This window comes from Heloderma suspectum, chromosome 3 (genome assembly GCF_057233095.1).
Source record: "Heloderma suspectum isolate Gila_16-S chromosome 3, 16-S_ref, whole genome shotgun sequence".
NCBI classification, from domain to species: Eukaryota; Metazoa; Chordata; class Lepidosauria; order Squamata; family Helodermatidae; genus Heloderma; species Heloderma suspectum.
Window position 1 is genome coordinate 5,494,472 of NC_139460.1, and position 12,094 is coordinate 5,506,565.

The window sequence follows — 12,094 nt, forward strand, 5'->3', positions numbered from 1 at the left end:
GACGGCTATGTGCTACCTCCAGTACCAGAGGCAGTGAGCCTATGTACACCAGCTGCTGGGGAACATGGGTGGGAGGGTGCTCTTGCACTCGTGTCCTGCTTGTGGGTTCCGGTCAACAGCTGGCTGGCCACCGTGTGAACAGAATGCTGGACTAGATGGACCCTTGGTCTGATCCAGCAGGGCTCTTCTTATGTTCTTAAGGGGGGGGGGGAATGTTACTGCACCACTGGAGGGGGCACGTGCAGGAGGGCCGCAGGAGGTCTCCGCTGCGCGGCTTGTGGAGAGGGGGGAAGGACCCCCCGGCCGCAGCCCGCCCGCTCACGAGGCCTCGAGAGGCTCAAGCCCGCGCTTCGAACAGCGCCCAGAAGGAAGAAGCTGAAAACCGGCGAGGATCCGAGGAAGCCCCGAGGAAGCCTTCCCCCAGCCCGGCGCCCTGCCGCGGGGCTGGACCACACGCTGGCCGGGGAGGATGGGAACCGTAGTCCAGCCCCGTCCGGAGGGCGCATGCCTGGGGAAGGCCGCCGCAAACCCCCACGGAGGCGCCGGGAAGACGGGAAAGGGGGGGCGGCGCTGAAGGGCCGGGATCGCGGAAGGGAGGGAGGAGAGCGCGGCCGGGGGGAGCGGCGGACTTGGCCGCCGCCGCGGGGCGGGCCGGGGGCGGGCCGGGGAGGAGGCGAGCCTGCGCCGCCCCCCGCCCGCGGCCCTCCTCCCGGGCGGCCCCCTCCCGCTCCCCTGCGCAGCTGCTCCCGGTGAGTGGGGCTGTGGGGGACGCGAGAGGCGCGGGGGGAGGGCGCGATCATCCCCCTGGGTGGAAGCCCGCGGGGCGGGGCGGGGCGGGGCGGGGCGGGCGACCGGCGACCAGCGCCCCCCTGCAGGGCAAAGCCCCGTTCCAGCTGCCTCGCCCCGCCTCTGCCCACGGCGCGCCTCCCTCCCGCGGGCAGGGGAGGCGGCCCGGCCCGGCCCGGCCCCCGCGCCGCGCGCCCCTCTTCGCCGCGGGAGGGCTGCCCGCGGGCGGGCTGGCGGAGGGCGCGCGGCGCGGGGGAGCCCCGGGTCGTCCGCCATCTGCTCCCGCCGTGGCCCACCGGCTGCCCCCGGGAGCGCACGAGCGCGCCAGCGCCCCCCGCCCATGTCCCCCAGCGGCTGGCGTGCAGAGGCGCGCTGCCTCTCGGACTGGAGGTGGCCGGTGGCCGTCAGGACCAGCATCCGCTGGCAGCCTTCTCCTCCAGGAATTGGCCCAGCCCCCAGAACTTAAAGCCATCCCGGCAGGTGGCCGTGGCTACATCCCGCGGAAGCGAATTCCGTAGTTTAACTGTGTGAAATAAGTCCTGCCTTCGATCTGCCCTGAATCTCCCACCCGTCACCTTCACGGAATGGCCCCGCTGGGCTCTAGTATTAGGAGAAAGGGAGAAATTATTATTATTATTATTATTATTATTAAACACTTCTTTACCACCCAGTAGCCAAAGCTCTTTCCCGACACACTTTCCCCACCACACAGCCCCCAAAATGTACGATTGTTATAACAGCGCCAAGACTTTTGAAAGGGTGTTTTAATATATAGGCTGCAATCCTATATGGCATGCACTAACCTGGGAGTAGCCCCCATGAACGGATCAACTTCTGAGAAGACATGCGTGGGATTGAACTATCAAGGTCCTGTTTTCAGATAATCTTAGGCCGAGATGAAAACGATGCACCGCCAGCCTGGTTTGTCAAGCCCGTGGAAGAGATTCTGACTAGACCAGGTGCTTAAAATTATAAGGCACAGCTAGGTATGTTATGGGAGACTTGTGATGAGGATGCTGTATTGCTACTTTTAATGGTGCATTGTTTTGTAACACATTGCGAAACGCTTCAGAGTTTTTAAAATGGGAAGTAGTATATAAACATTAAATAAATAAAGAGAATTTTGTTAAATGCTTCTCCACCTCTGTACACCCCCCCCCAACCCCAGGCTATACCCCAAGAAACATATTGTGGAGATGGGGAAATGACAAATATTTGTGTGAATTACTTGGGATTTGGGGACGGGAGTGGCCCTAAGGCAAGGGGTGGGAGAATAGATGTGAGGCTTGCAGGCTGGCTCAAGATGACTTAATGTGGATCAGTTGCTCCTGAACCCCCTGTAAACCACACTTAATAACTAGCCAGCAGGCTGATCACCAGTGGCAAGTAAGAATCCTCCCCAGGTGATCATGTTGGGAAGGAAGCTTTTGTACATGGGCAGTTCTTGGGTTGGTTTGTTTGTTGTGAACAAATGGTTTAGCACTGGTGCGAGTGGGTGGGTAGGCTTATCATCCAAAATGGTTCCTGTAAGCGAGAGGATGTTTCTCAACTTCTGAACCCTGATGGGTGGGAGGTTCAGGGCAGATCAAAGGAAGTCCTTCTTCACACAGCACATAGTCAAACTATGAAATTCACTTCCAGAAGATGTAGTGATGGCCACCAATTTGGATGGCTTTAAATTCCTGGAGGAGAAGGCTATCAATGGCTACTAGTCCTGATGGCTCTGTGCTACCTCCAGTAGCAGAGGCACTAAGCCTATGTGCACTAGTTGCTGTGGAACATGGGCAGGAGGGTCCTATTGTACTTGTGTCCTGCTTGTGGTTTCCTGGTCAACAACTGGTTGGCCACTGTGGGAACAGAACGCTGGACTAGAGGGACCCTGGACTGATCCAGCAGGGCTCTTCTTATGTTCTTAGTGTGAAATGTCTCATGCATAATTCCTGTGAAGGGACACATCTAGGATTTCTAAGGCGGTAGCCATGTTGCAGCAAAACCAGGACAAGGCTTGTGGCACCATAAAGACTAACCAAAGCATTGTGGCATAAGCCTTCATGGATACTGTCCACTTCATCAGATCAAGGATTGACATCCTAACAGCTTCATGCTTTCCACTGACTATCATGGGAAATTAAAAATGGCTATAACTTTTTTTCCTCTTGGGCTTTCTTCATACAGAGCTTTTATCCTGCGATTGAGATTGCTCCTTCACAGAAGTTTGTGGGCTCTTTAGATGACGCCATGATCATCCAAGGCGCCTCCTGCACTAAATGCCCTTTGTTCCGTTTTTAAACGGATTGCAGATACTGAGCTATCAAATTACTCCATTGTGTTCCGCTTCAGTTTCCTCCATGAAAAGAGGAAAAGTGGCAAGAAGAGGAGCGAGATAATGAAAGATAATGGGAGACTCAGATACAGGGAGAAGGAGGGGGAAGGGGTGGGGAAAGGAAACACATGGAAAGGGGAGTCGTGATCCTGCATTTAAAATGGAAGCAGAAAGCCCCTTTTTAAATGCAGGATTTTAGGCTGGTGTAGAGATGCTCTTGGTCATGATTGGATGATAGTTACAGGCATAGCCGCCCCTTAGGAGGGGATCCTTCCTGTCAAATGTCAGAACCATAGCTGCCAGGGATTTTGTGCAAGAGCAGCCTTGATATGTTGAGGGTCTTCAGAAGAGGAGGTGCGTATCCCCCATGTTCCTTGTAGTTCTGAAAATGGCAGATAGCCTTGAGGTGTCTCAAGGTGAAGTTTCAGAAGGATAGATGCAGGGACTAGGGAGTTATGATGCTTGGAAACCAAGTTTAAGGCTTTTTAATACTACTTTAATATGATAAAGACACACGCACACACACCCCTAAGTGCAACAGGACTAAATTGAAATTATTTAATTTCTTTTTCCTAAGTAGGGGAGGGAGAAATGGACTCACTGCCTAATTCTACACCAAGTCTCCCTCCCTCACACACACACACACACACACACACACACAGAGAGATAAAACACAACATAACATAACACAGAACGACTGAGAAATCAAAGTAGGGTATCTCAAAAAGATTTTGCAAGAAAAAGTCTGAGAGAAGGACTGAGTTACAACAGAAAGGAAAGGATGGTTTTGAATACAGTTAAACAAAACCTGAAACCAAGCCACCCCAGCCCAGCTAGAAAGAAAGAAACTAGCACTTCAGTTCCTTCTCTGCTGCCACTCTGTACTGAGAGAAATGGAAGACAGAGAGAATTTTTATGAAACTCTCACTACAACCCAGTCTTTTCCCGAAAGCACAGCGATTTGAGTTCATGGTAAAACATACGCTAGGATTAGAGAGTGGACCTGTCAGTCACTCAACCACATTCCCTCCCCCTACTCATAATCATTGTTTAGAGAAACGAAATTAAAAGTTGCTATTTGCAGGAGACATGAAGTCTGCACATCTCCAAAATCTGAGCTGCTAACGAAGCCTCATTCTGGAGCGGGTTCAATTCTGTTGGCTTCAGAGGGAAACCTTCTTCACCTGGGGAAGCAACAGAACTGGACTGAAGCAGTTTGATTCTGTTTGGTCCATGCAAATCCAATGCACATCACTTATCACAACTTGTTGTAAACCCCCTTGAGAATCATTCAAATGAAAAGCAAGGTATCAGTCCTCAAAACAAATGAATAAATACATAATAATGGCACTGCTAAATGTTCTGTGTTAGCAGATGTTGCTGTGTAGCCAGGAACAGTCAAATAACATAAGCAAAGTGAAGGGATCTTATTGTCATGGGAGTACACCAATTGCTGGGGAACATGGGTGGGAAGGTGCTGTTGCACTCATGTCCCGCTTGTGGGCTTCCCATTGGGACAGCTGGTTGGCCACTGTGTGAACAGAATGTGGGACTTGATGGACCTTGGTCTGATCCAGCAGGGCTCTTCTTATGGTCTCATTGGGGTGTCTCGTGAATGCAAAGGCCTGACAAGACTGCACTGTGGAATCCGTGATGGTCTCTTGCTGGTCTCTCTGTGTCATGGTTTGGTGAGACATTAGTATGAGCTGAAATGAGGAGTGAAATGAGGGACTGAGAATGAGGAGGTTTGCAAGCTCTACTTTATTTATTTATTTACTACATTTCTATACCACCCAATAGCCGAAGCACATAAAGGTTTGCTGCGCTCAATAACTGTTCAATGCAATCAGTTACTGTTGCTTGGATTTATTTGATTTCCTTTCTTTCCCCCTCTCCCAAAATATTTCTGCATGCCCAGGGAACATGGCTGAGGCTCAGGCCGGCTCTGGGAAGGTGGCTCTTTTCCGCCAGAAAACACGAGGGAGCCTCACCTACCGCATCCCAGCACTGCTGTACCTGCCCTCCGAGTCCACTTTTCTTGCATTTGCGGAGGAGCGCTCAACGCCCAAAGATGTAGATGCCAAGTTCCTGGTGATGAGACGAGGGCGGAAGGAAGGAGCCTCTGTCCAGGTAACACCAGGGGTAGGAAATAGCTGTGCTATTGCTGATTTCATTTGGTGTTTTTTACAAATGCATTTTTCATTTTATCTACCACGTTTGAGGTGGATTTAACGACCTAAGGCTGCAATCCTGTGCACACTTACTGTGGTGTATGACCCACTGTTCTCAGTGGGACTTACATCTGAGTAGGTATGTGTAGGATTGCACTGTAAAATGCTACTGCACATTCACCATTTCTCAACATGATGGGAATTTTCAGGGGTGGCATTACTAGGTTTGGATGAAAACACACTGTGGACATTTACTACTTTGTAATATCTTTTCCCCCACAAACACCCTGCAAAATGTGTCTGTCTCTCTTGTTTAATTCTAGAGCTTGAGGTCATCCCATGGAATTGATGGTAGGTTCTGGACAGAGAAAGGCAAGTCCTTCTTCCCCCACCAGAACATAATTAACTGGTGGAAGTTGCTGATGCAGGATGCGGTCATGGCTCTGTAACTTAGATGGCTTTAAAGGAGGATTCGACCCATCTTCCGAGAATTTACCAAGCAATGGCTATTATTCATGATGCATGGCACTGCAACAGAATGTTGCAGCATATCCTCACCTAGCAAGAGTGCTCCTGTTCAAGGCCATCAGTGGCCATTAGTCCTGATGGCCATGTACCACTCCAGGATCAGAGCCTGCATGTCTCTTAATTACCAGTTATTTGGGAACAACAGTAGGAGAGGGCTATTGCCCCCTCATGTCCTGGTTGTGGGCTTCCCTGGGGCAACTGGCTGGCCTCTGTGGGAAACAGAATGCTGGACTAGGGAGGCCTGTGTCTGATTCAGCACATCTCTTCTTATGTTTAGGGTGCCAGTCAGCCAAACCTGCTCCAGGATACTATCAGCTGTACGCAGCTCAAGAATGGCATTCTGGTACCCCCCGCCCCAATTTTCCATTTCCAACTGACTGTCAACATTCTGTAGCTACTGAGCATGCTCAGTCTTCACTGGGCTGGTTTTGGGAAAGTGTTTTTAAACACTTTCTGTATTTCTGAAAAGCTCAAGCCCCCCCCCCGCCCCCCCCCCCGCCCCCGGCATGCTGATAACTCCCTGTTATTTCTCAGTGCTCCCATTTTGGCTCCATCTCTCTTGGCACCGGCCACCTAAGTCTGCTATTAATGGGAGTGGCGGCTATATGGAGCTCCTATTTTCAGAGGCTGGGGAGCAAATGGGGGAGGGTGCTGTGCCTTCTTGCCCTGCCTATGGGTTTCCTGGAAGCATCTGGCTAGCCACAGTGTGGCAAGATGCTAGTCTAGGAGGACCGTTGGCCTGAACCAACAGGGCTTTATTTCTTATTTTTTAAAATTTAAATTATTTTAGGCCACCTTCAAGGGTAGAATCCTCTCACACACATCCCTTAAATACAATAAAAAGATTAGTACAACAGTTTCAAAAATGGTCGATCTAATCATCTGATCAGCGATCTTTAACATTATAATCAAATATGCAGTTAAAGCATTAGGTTATATCTGGACCTTTTCTATAAAGCAATAATTATCCAATCAAACAGTTCCAACTTCTGGCAACTTTTTATTTAAGGTAGCTTTTAAGATTGCACAAATGTATTTCAGCTCCCATCTTCATCGTTGTTTTGTTAGACAACAGCCACACGTCAATTCATTATCTTCAATATGTATTCATGAAGAGTCCCAGGTATCTTCTTCACCTGCGGGGCAAAAAATAAGTCTTTAAAATATGGGGACCTCTCAGGCTTTTGGAGCATAAGGAACAGAACGAAAGGGTTAGCAGCTTGCCTACCAGCCTCAGTAACTGACAACTAGTGGGCATTCTGCCCAAGTCAATATTATATATGCTGGTTGACTCAGTTAGTAACTTGAAACCTTGCTGGGAACGTGTCCTGGAAACACAGAAGTTTTGGATCTGGGTCCTAGTACGTGCTCAAGAAAGCATGTACTGGGACATTCCTGTAAGCAGACAGAAAATCTGCAGATTCCAAGTGCAGTTCCCAAAGGCAGGGGAGAGAGAGAGTTCCAGTCATCAGCTCACATTCAGAAAATGTCAACAGATCATCTGCTGACATGTCAAAATGTCAACAGATCATCTGTGTCAGAAAGCAACCCAATGGAATACAGCATCTCTAAAACATCATAGAAGCAGTATCTGCTAAAACAACAGATCCAACACATTATCGCTCACAAGTCAACAAATACGTCAGTGATAGAAATCTGTAGCTAAACATGTTGGTGGTTGGTTCAAATCCACATGGAAAATTCAGCTACCCACCCAACCCCCTCTGGCTGAAGTCCTCCATCCAGGAAGGCTGGTGCTGACAGGAACGATACGTGGCACTGTTGTAGTGGAACCAGACCTCATAGGGCTGCAGCGTCAGCACTACTTCTTCTTCCTCTTCCTCTTTTTCTTCTTCCTCTTCTTCTTCTTCTTGTATAGGACACTGATGTCATCTGCCACACTTCCAGAGGAATCTCTGTTCCCTGTGAACTTAGCTGCAATCCTCACAGTATCTGGGGGGAAATCAATTTCCCCAGCAGCGATATATTGTTCCCTGTTGTAATGCAAAGTATTTTGGGGTGGCTTGGTCTGGAACGGACAATTAAGGCCCATTAGCTTTTCCAAAGACCTGCTCGTGGGGAGATAAAACTGCTGAAACTGCTAGAACAACACAGCTTTCAGATTTTTTTTTACCCTTCTTGGGGGCATGGCTATTGGGGACTACCACGATGAGAGCCTGCACTTCACAATTTGCCACTGCACCACTGGTGTCTGGGAAATGTTTGCTAAGGAGCAGACGTCAGGCCTATGTTTCTTGTGATTCATTCTTGTCGCCAGACTTTACGGACTGAATCCAGACTTACGGAACCAATGGGTCTTGAGTTTGTCAAGACTTCCTCTTCCCATTGATTTCAATGGGACCAAAATGCAGCTGTCCCAGTCTGGATCCAACTCTGTGTTCTTTGATTTGGATTCATGCCAGTTCAGCAGGTGAATGACAGTCTACGTGTGTTCTAGGCGTGTACCGAGTAGAGCTGCCCTGTGTTGTATAGAGCGCAAAGCCTTTTGGTTCACCATTTTTGTTCCTTCCCTCTGTCTTGCTCTAGTGGGGACCTCAGGAGCCCCTAACGGAAGCTGGGCTGCCCAAGTACCGCACCATGAACCCTTGCCCGGTGTATGAGAAGAAGAGCGACACGGTTTTCCTGTTCTTCATTTGCGTGCTGGACCACATCACGAGCCAGTACCAGATCATGATGGGGAGGAACGCCGTGAGGCTGTGCCACGTCTTTAGCAAAGATGGTGGCCGCACATGGAGCCAGACGGTAGACCTGACCACACAGATGATTGGAGATGGCTTGAGAAACTGGGCCACCTTTGGCGTTGGGCCGGGCCACGGGGTGCAGCTGAGCTCCGGGCGCCTGGTGGTTCCGGCGTACACCTACTACATCCACAAGCCTTGCTTCTGCTGCTTCTCGTTCTGCTGCACGAAGCCTCATTCCTTCACGTTGTACAGCGACGATGGTGGGCAGAACTGGGCCCGGGGACAGCTGCTCCAGAGCTTGCAGACAACGGAGTGCCAAGTTGCCGAGCTGACCCACCAGGACAACAGCCAGGTGTTGTACATCAACGCCCGAAATCCAAGTCAGGACCACTGTCGGGCCGAGGCCTTCAGCATGGACGATGGTTACCTATTTGAGGGATCTTTCCTGTGCAAGGAGTTGTGTGAGCCGCCCAATGGATGCCAGGGCAGCGTGGTGAGCTTTTCCCCACAGCAAGAGCCCTCGGATCTGGGCCAGAAGGAAGACACAGCCAAATCAATTCATCTGTTGGCCGTTCATCCCTCCCCCACCTCCCTCAAGAGCAACACGTCATGGCTGATTTTCTCCCACCCCACAAGCAGACACAAGCGTGTGGATCTGGGCATCTACCTGAATACCTCCCCACTGGAGAAGAAGGGCTGCTGGACCGCCCCCTGGGTGCTGAATAAGGGGCCCAGCGGCTACTCGGACCTGGCCGTATGTGAGGAGGGGGAGTCCCTGGCGTTCGCCTGCTTGTTTGAGTGTGGGGAGTCCTTGCCCTACGAAGAGATTGCCTTTCAGCTTTTCAGTGAGGTTGAGCTCCTGAGGAATGTGAGGGGAAGGTGGCCTTGCACGGATTCACCTCCAAAGGCGCATCAGTCTTAATCTGTTCATGGATATTTATCAGCTGAGGACAGTAATGTCAGGAGGACATTTTTCCAGTGCTTTATTTTTCCATGAAATTTTTTGGCATTTCGTAAGTTCCTTAATAACAATGAATGGATACCAATTGCAAATACAAGGTCAGGCAAGCTTGGCCCTTTTGCAGTTGTAAAGAATGTTTTTCAGGTGATTATCTCTGCGAGTCTGTGAGAGGATGCATAGATGTCATTGCAATACATGTATGTCTCAGAGTGAAACGGAACAAATAAGCTGTGATAGCAAAACTGAAGGCACCCAACCGCCTTCGTGGAAGAGAGCTGAACTCTGTTGAAACAGATGAGTGGTTGTCAGCATATCATGCACAGTTCTTTGGGTTTCTAACGTTTATTAGTGCATCAACAGTCTTCAGTACCTTCGTTTTTCCGAGAATTACCGGAAGTACAAGCTGGGTTTCGAAGAGGAACTAGAGATCAAATCGCCAACATTCGCTGGATCATGGAGAAAGCAAGAGAATTCCAGAAAAACGTCTATTTCTGCTTCATTGACTACGCTAAAGCCTTTGATTGTGTGGATCACAACAAACTGTGGCAAATTCTTAAAGTGATGGGAGTACCAGACCACCTTACCTGTCTCCTGACAAACCTGTACGAGGGTCAAGAAGCAACAGTAAGAACCGGTCATGGAACAACCGATTGGTTCAAAATTGGGAAAGGAGTACGACAAGGCTGGATATTGTCACCCTGCTTATTTAATTTATATGCAGAGTACATCATGAGAAACGCCGGGTTGGATGAATCACAGGTCGGAATTAAGATTGCTGGGAGAATTATCAACAACCTCCGATATGCAGATGATACCACCCTAATGGCAGAAAGCGAAGAGGATCTCAAGAGCCTCTTGTTGAGGGTGAAAGAGGAGAGTGCAAAAGCTGGTTTGAAACTCAACATTAAAAAAACTAAGATCATGGCATCTGGCCCCATCACTTCCTGGCATATAGAAGGGGAAGAAATGGAAGCAGTGACAGATTTGACTTTCTTGGGCTCCAAGATCACCGCAGACGGTGACTGTAGCCATGAAATTAAAAGACGCTTGCTCTTTGGGAGGAAAGCTATGGCAAACCTAGACAGCATAGTAAGAAGCAGAGACATCACCTTGCCGACAAAGGTCCATCTAATCAAAGCTATGGTTTTCCCAGTAGCAACATATGGCTGTGAGAGCTGGACTATAAGGAAGGCTGGGTGCCGAAGAATTGATGCTTTTGAACTGTGGTGCTGGAGAAGACTCTTACGAGTCCCCTGGACTGCAAGGAGGTCAAATCAGTCCATCATAAAGGAAATCAACCCTGAGTGCTCATTGGAAGGACAGATACTGAAGCTGAAGCTCCAATATTTTGGCCACCTAATGCGAAGAGAAAACTCTCTGGAAAAGACCCTGATGCTGGGAAAGACTGAAGGCAAAAGGAGAAGGGGACGGCAGAGGATGAGATGGCTAGATAGCATCACCGATGCAATGAATATGAACTTGAGCACGCTCCGGGAGAGAGCGCAGGACAGGAAGGCCTGGCGTGCTCTGGTCCGTGGGGTCACGAAGAGTCGGACACGACTGAACGACTGAACAACAACAACAAAGAGAAGTACATGGTATCGACTTTAATTTTTGACAAGTACTCCAATAAAATGTTCTATCTAATAAAAAATTTAAATCATGTCATGTGGTTTATTTTTCCTTTCAAATACTTGTAGTGATGGCCACCAACTTGGATGGCTTTAAAAGGGGATTGGACAAATTCCTGGAGGAGAAAGCTATCAATGGCTACCAGTCCTGATGGTTATGTGCTGCCTCCAGTATCAGAGGCAGTATGCCTATGTACACCAGTTTCTGGGGAACACAGACAGAAAGGTGCTGTAGCACTTGTGTCCTGCTTGTGTGTTTCCCATGGGCAGCTGGTTGGCCACTGTGTGAACAGAACGCTGGACTAGATCGTAGAATCATAGAATAGTAGGGTGAACAACAACAAGGGTTGGAAGGGGCCTACAAGGCCATTGAGTCCAACCCCCCGCTCAATGCAGGAATCCAAGTCAGAGCCTCCCTGACAGATGGCTGTCCAGCCTCGTCTTGAACGCCTCCAGTGTGGGAGAGCCCACCACCTCCCTAGGGAATGGGTTCCACTGTCGTATTGCTCTAACAGTCAGGACGTTTTTCCTGATGTTCAGCCGGAATCTGGCTTCCTGTCACTTGAGCCCATGATTCCGTGTCCTGCACTCTGGGATGATCGAGAAGAGATCCTGGCCTTCCTCTCTGGGACAACCTTTCATGTACTTGAAGAGCGCTATCAAATCTCCCCTCAGTCTTCTCTTCTCAAGGCTGAACGTGCCCACTTCTTTCAGTCTCTCTTCATAGGGCTTTCTTTCCAGTCCCCTGATCATCTTTGTTGCCATCCTCTGAACCCTCTGCAGTTTGTCTGCATCCTTCTTAAAGTGTGGTGCCCTGAACTGGACACAGTACTCCAGATGAGGCCTAACCAGTGCTGAGTAGAGGGGAACGAGTACTTCCCGGGATTTGGAAGCTATGCTTCTATTAATGCAGCCCAAAAGAGCATTTGCCTTTTTTGCAGCCATATCATATTGTTGGCTCATATTCAGCTTGTGGTCGACAACAATTCCAA

The 12,094-nt window shown here is 49.6% G+C and overlaps 1 protein-coding gene across 3 annotated transcripts; it reads left to right on the forward strand.

Moving 5' to 3' along the window:
• Positions 1-654: 654 nt before the first annotated feature.
• Positions 655-11,136, forward strand: LOC146349277 (sialidase-3-like). Of its 3 annotated transcripts, XM_084842347.1 has the most exons (4): positions 655-749; positions 1,562-1,745; positions 5,028-5,239; positions 8,356-11,116. In XM_084842347.1, exons 2-4 carry the CDS (start codon positions 1,631-1,633, stop codon positions 9,430-9,432), a joined length of 1,404 nt encoding a protein of 467 aa, XP_084698473.1. In that variant the 5' UTR covers positions 655-749; positions 1,562-1,630; the 3' UTR covers positions 9,433-11,116. The 3 variants fall into 3 exon arrangements, with proteins under 3 accessions (XP_084698473.1, XP_084698474.1, XP_084698475.1); XM_084842348.1 differs by lacking the exon at positions 1,562-1,745 and having other exon boundaries at positions 660-749; positions 8,356-11,136; XM_084842349.1 differs by lacking the exon at positions 655-749 and having other exon boundaries at positions 1,562-1,772; positions 8,356-9,611.
• Positions 11,137-12,094: the final 958 nt, after the last annotated feature.

Coding starts and splice junctions, on each gene's coding strand:
- LOC146349277 (XM_084842347.1), top strand. CDS start 1,631: ATGCGTGGGATTGAACTATCAAGGTCCTGTTTTCAGATAATCTTAGGC. Junction 1,746..5,027: donor AGAGATTCTGACTAGACCAG/GTGCTTAAAATT, acceptor CTGCATGCCCAG/GGAACATGGCTGAGGCTCAG. Junction 5,240..8,355: donor AGGAAGGAGCCTCTGTCCAG/GTAACACCAGGG, acceptor GTCTTGCTCTAG/TGGGGACCTCAGGAGCCCCT.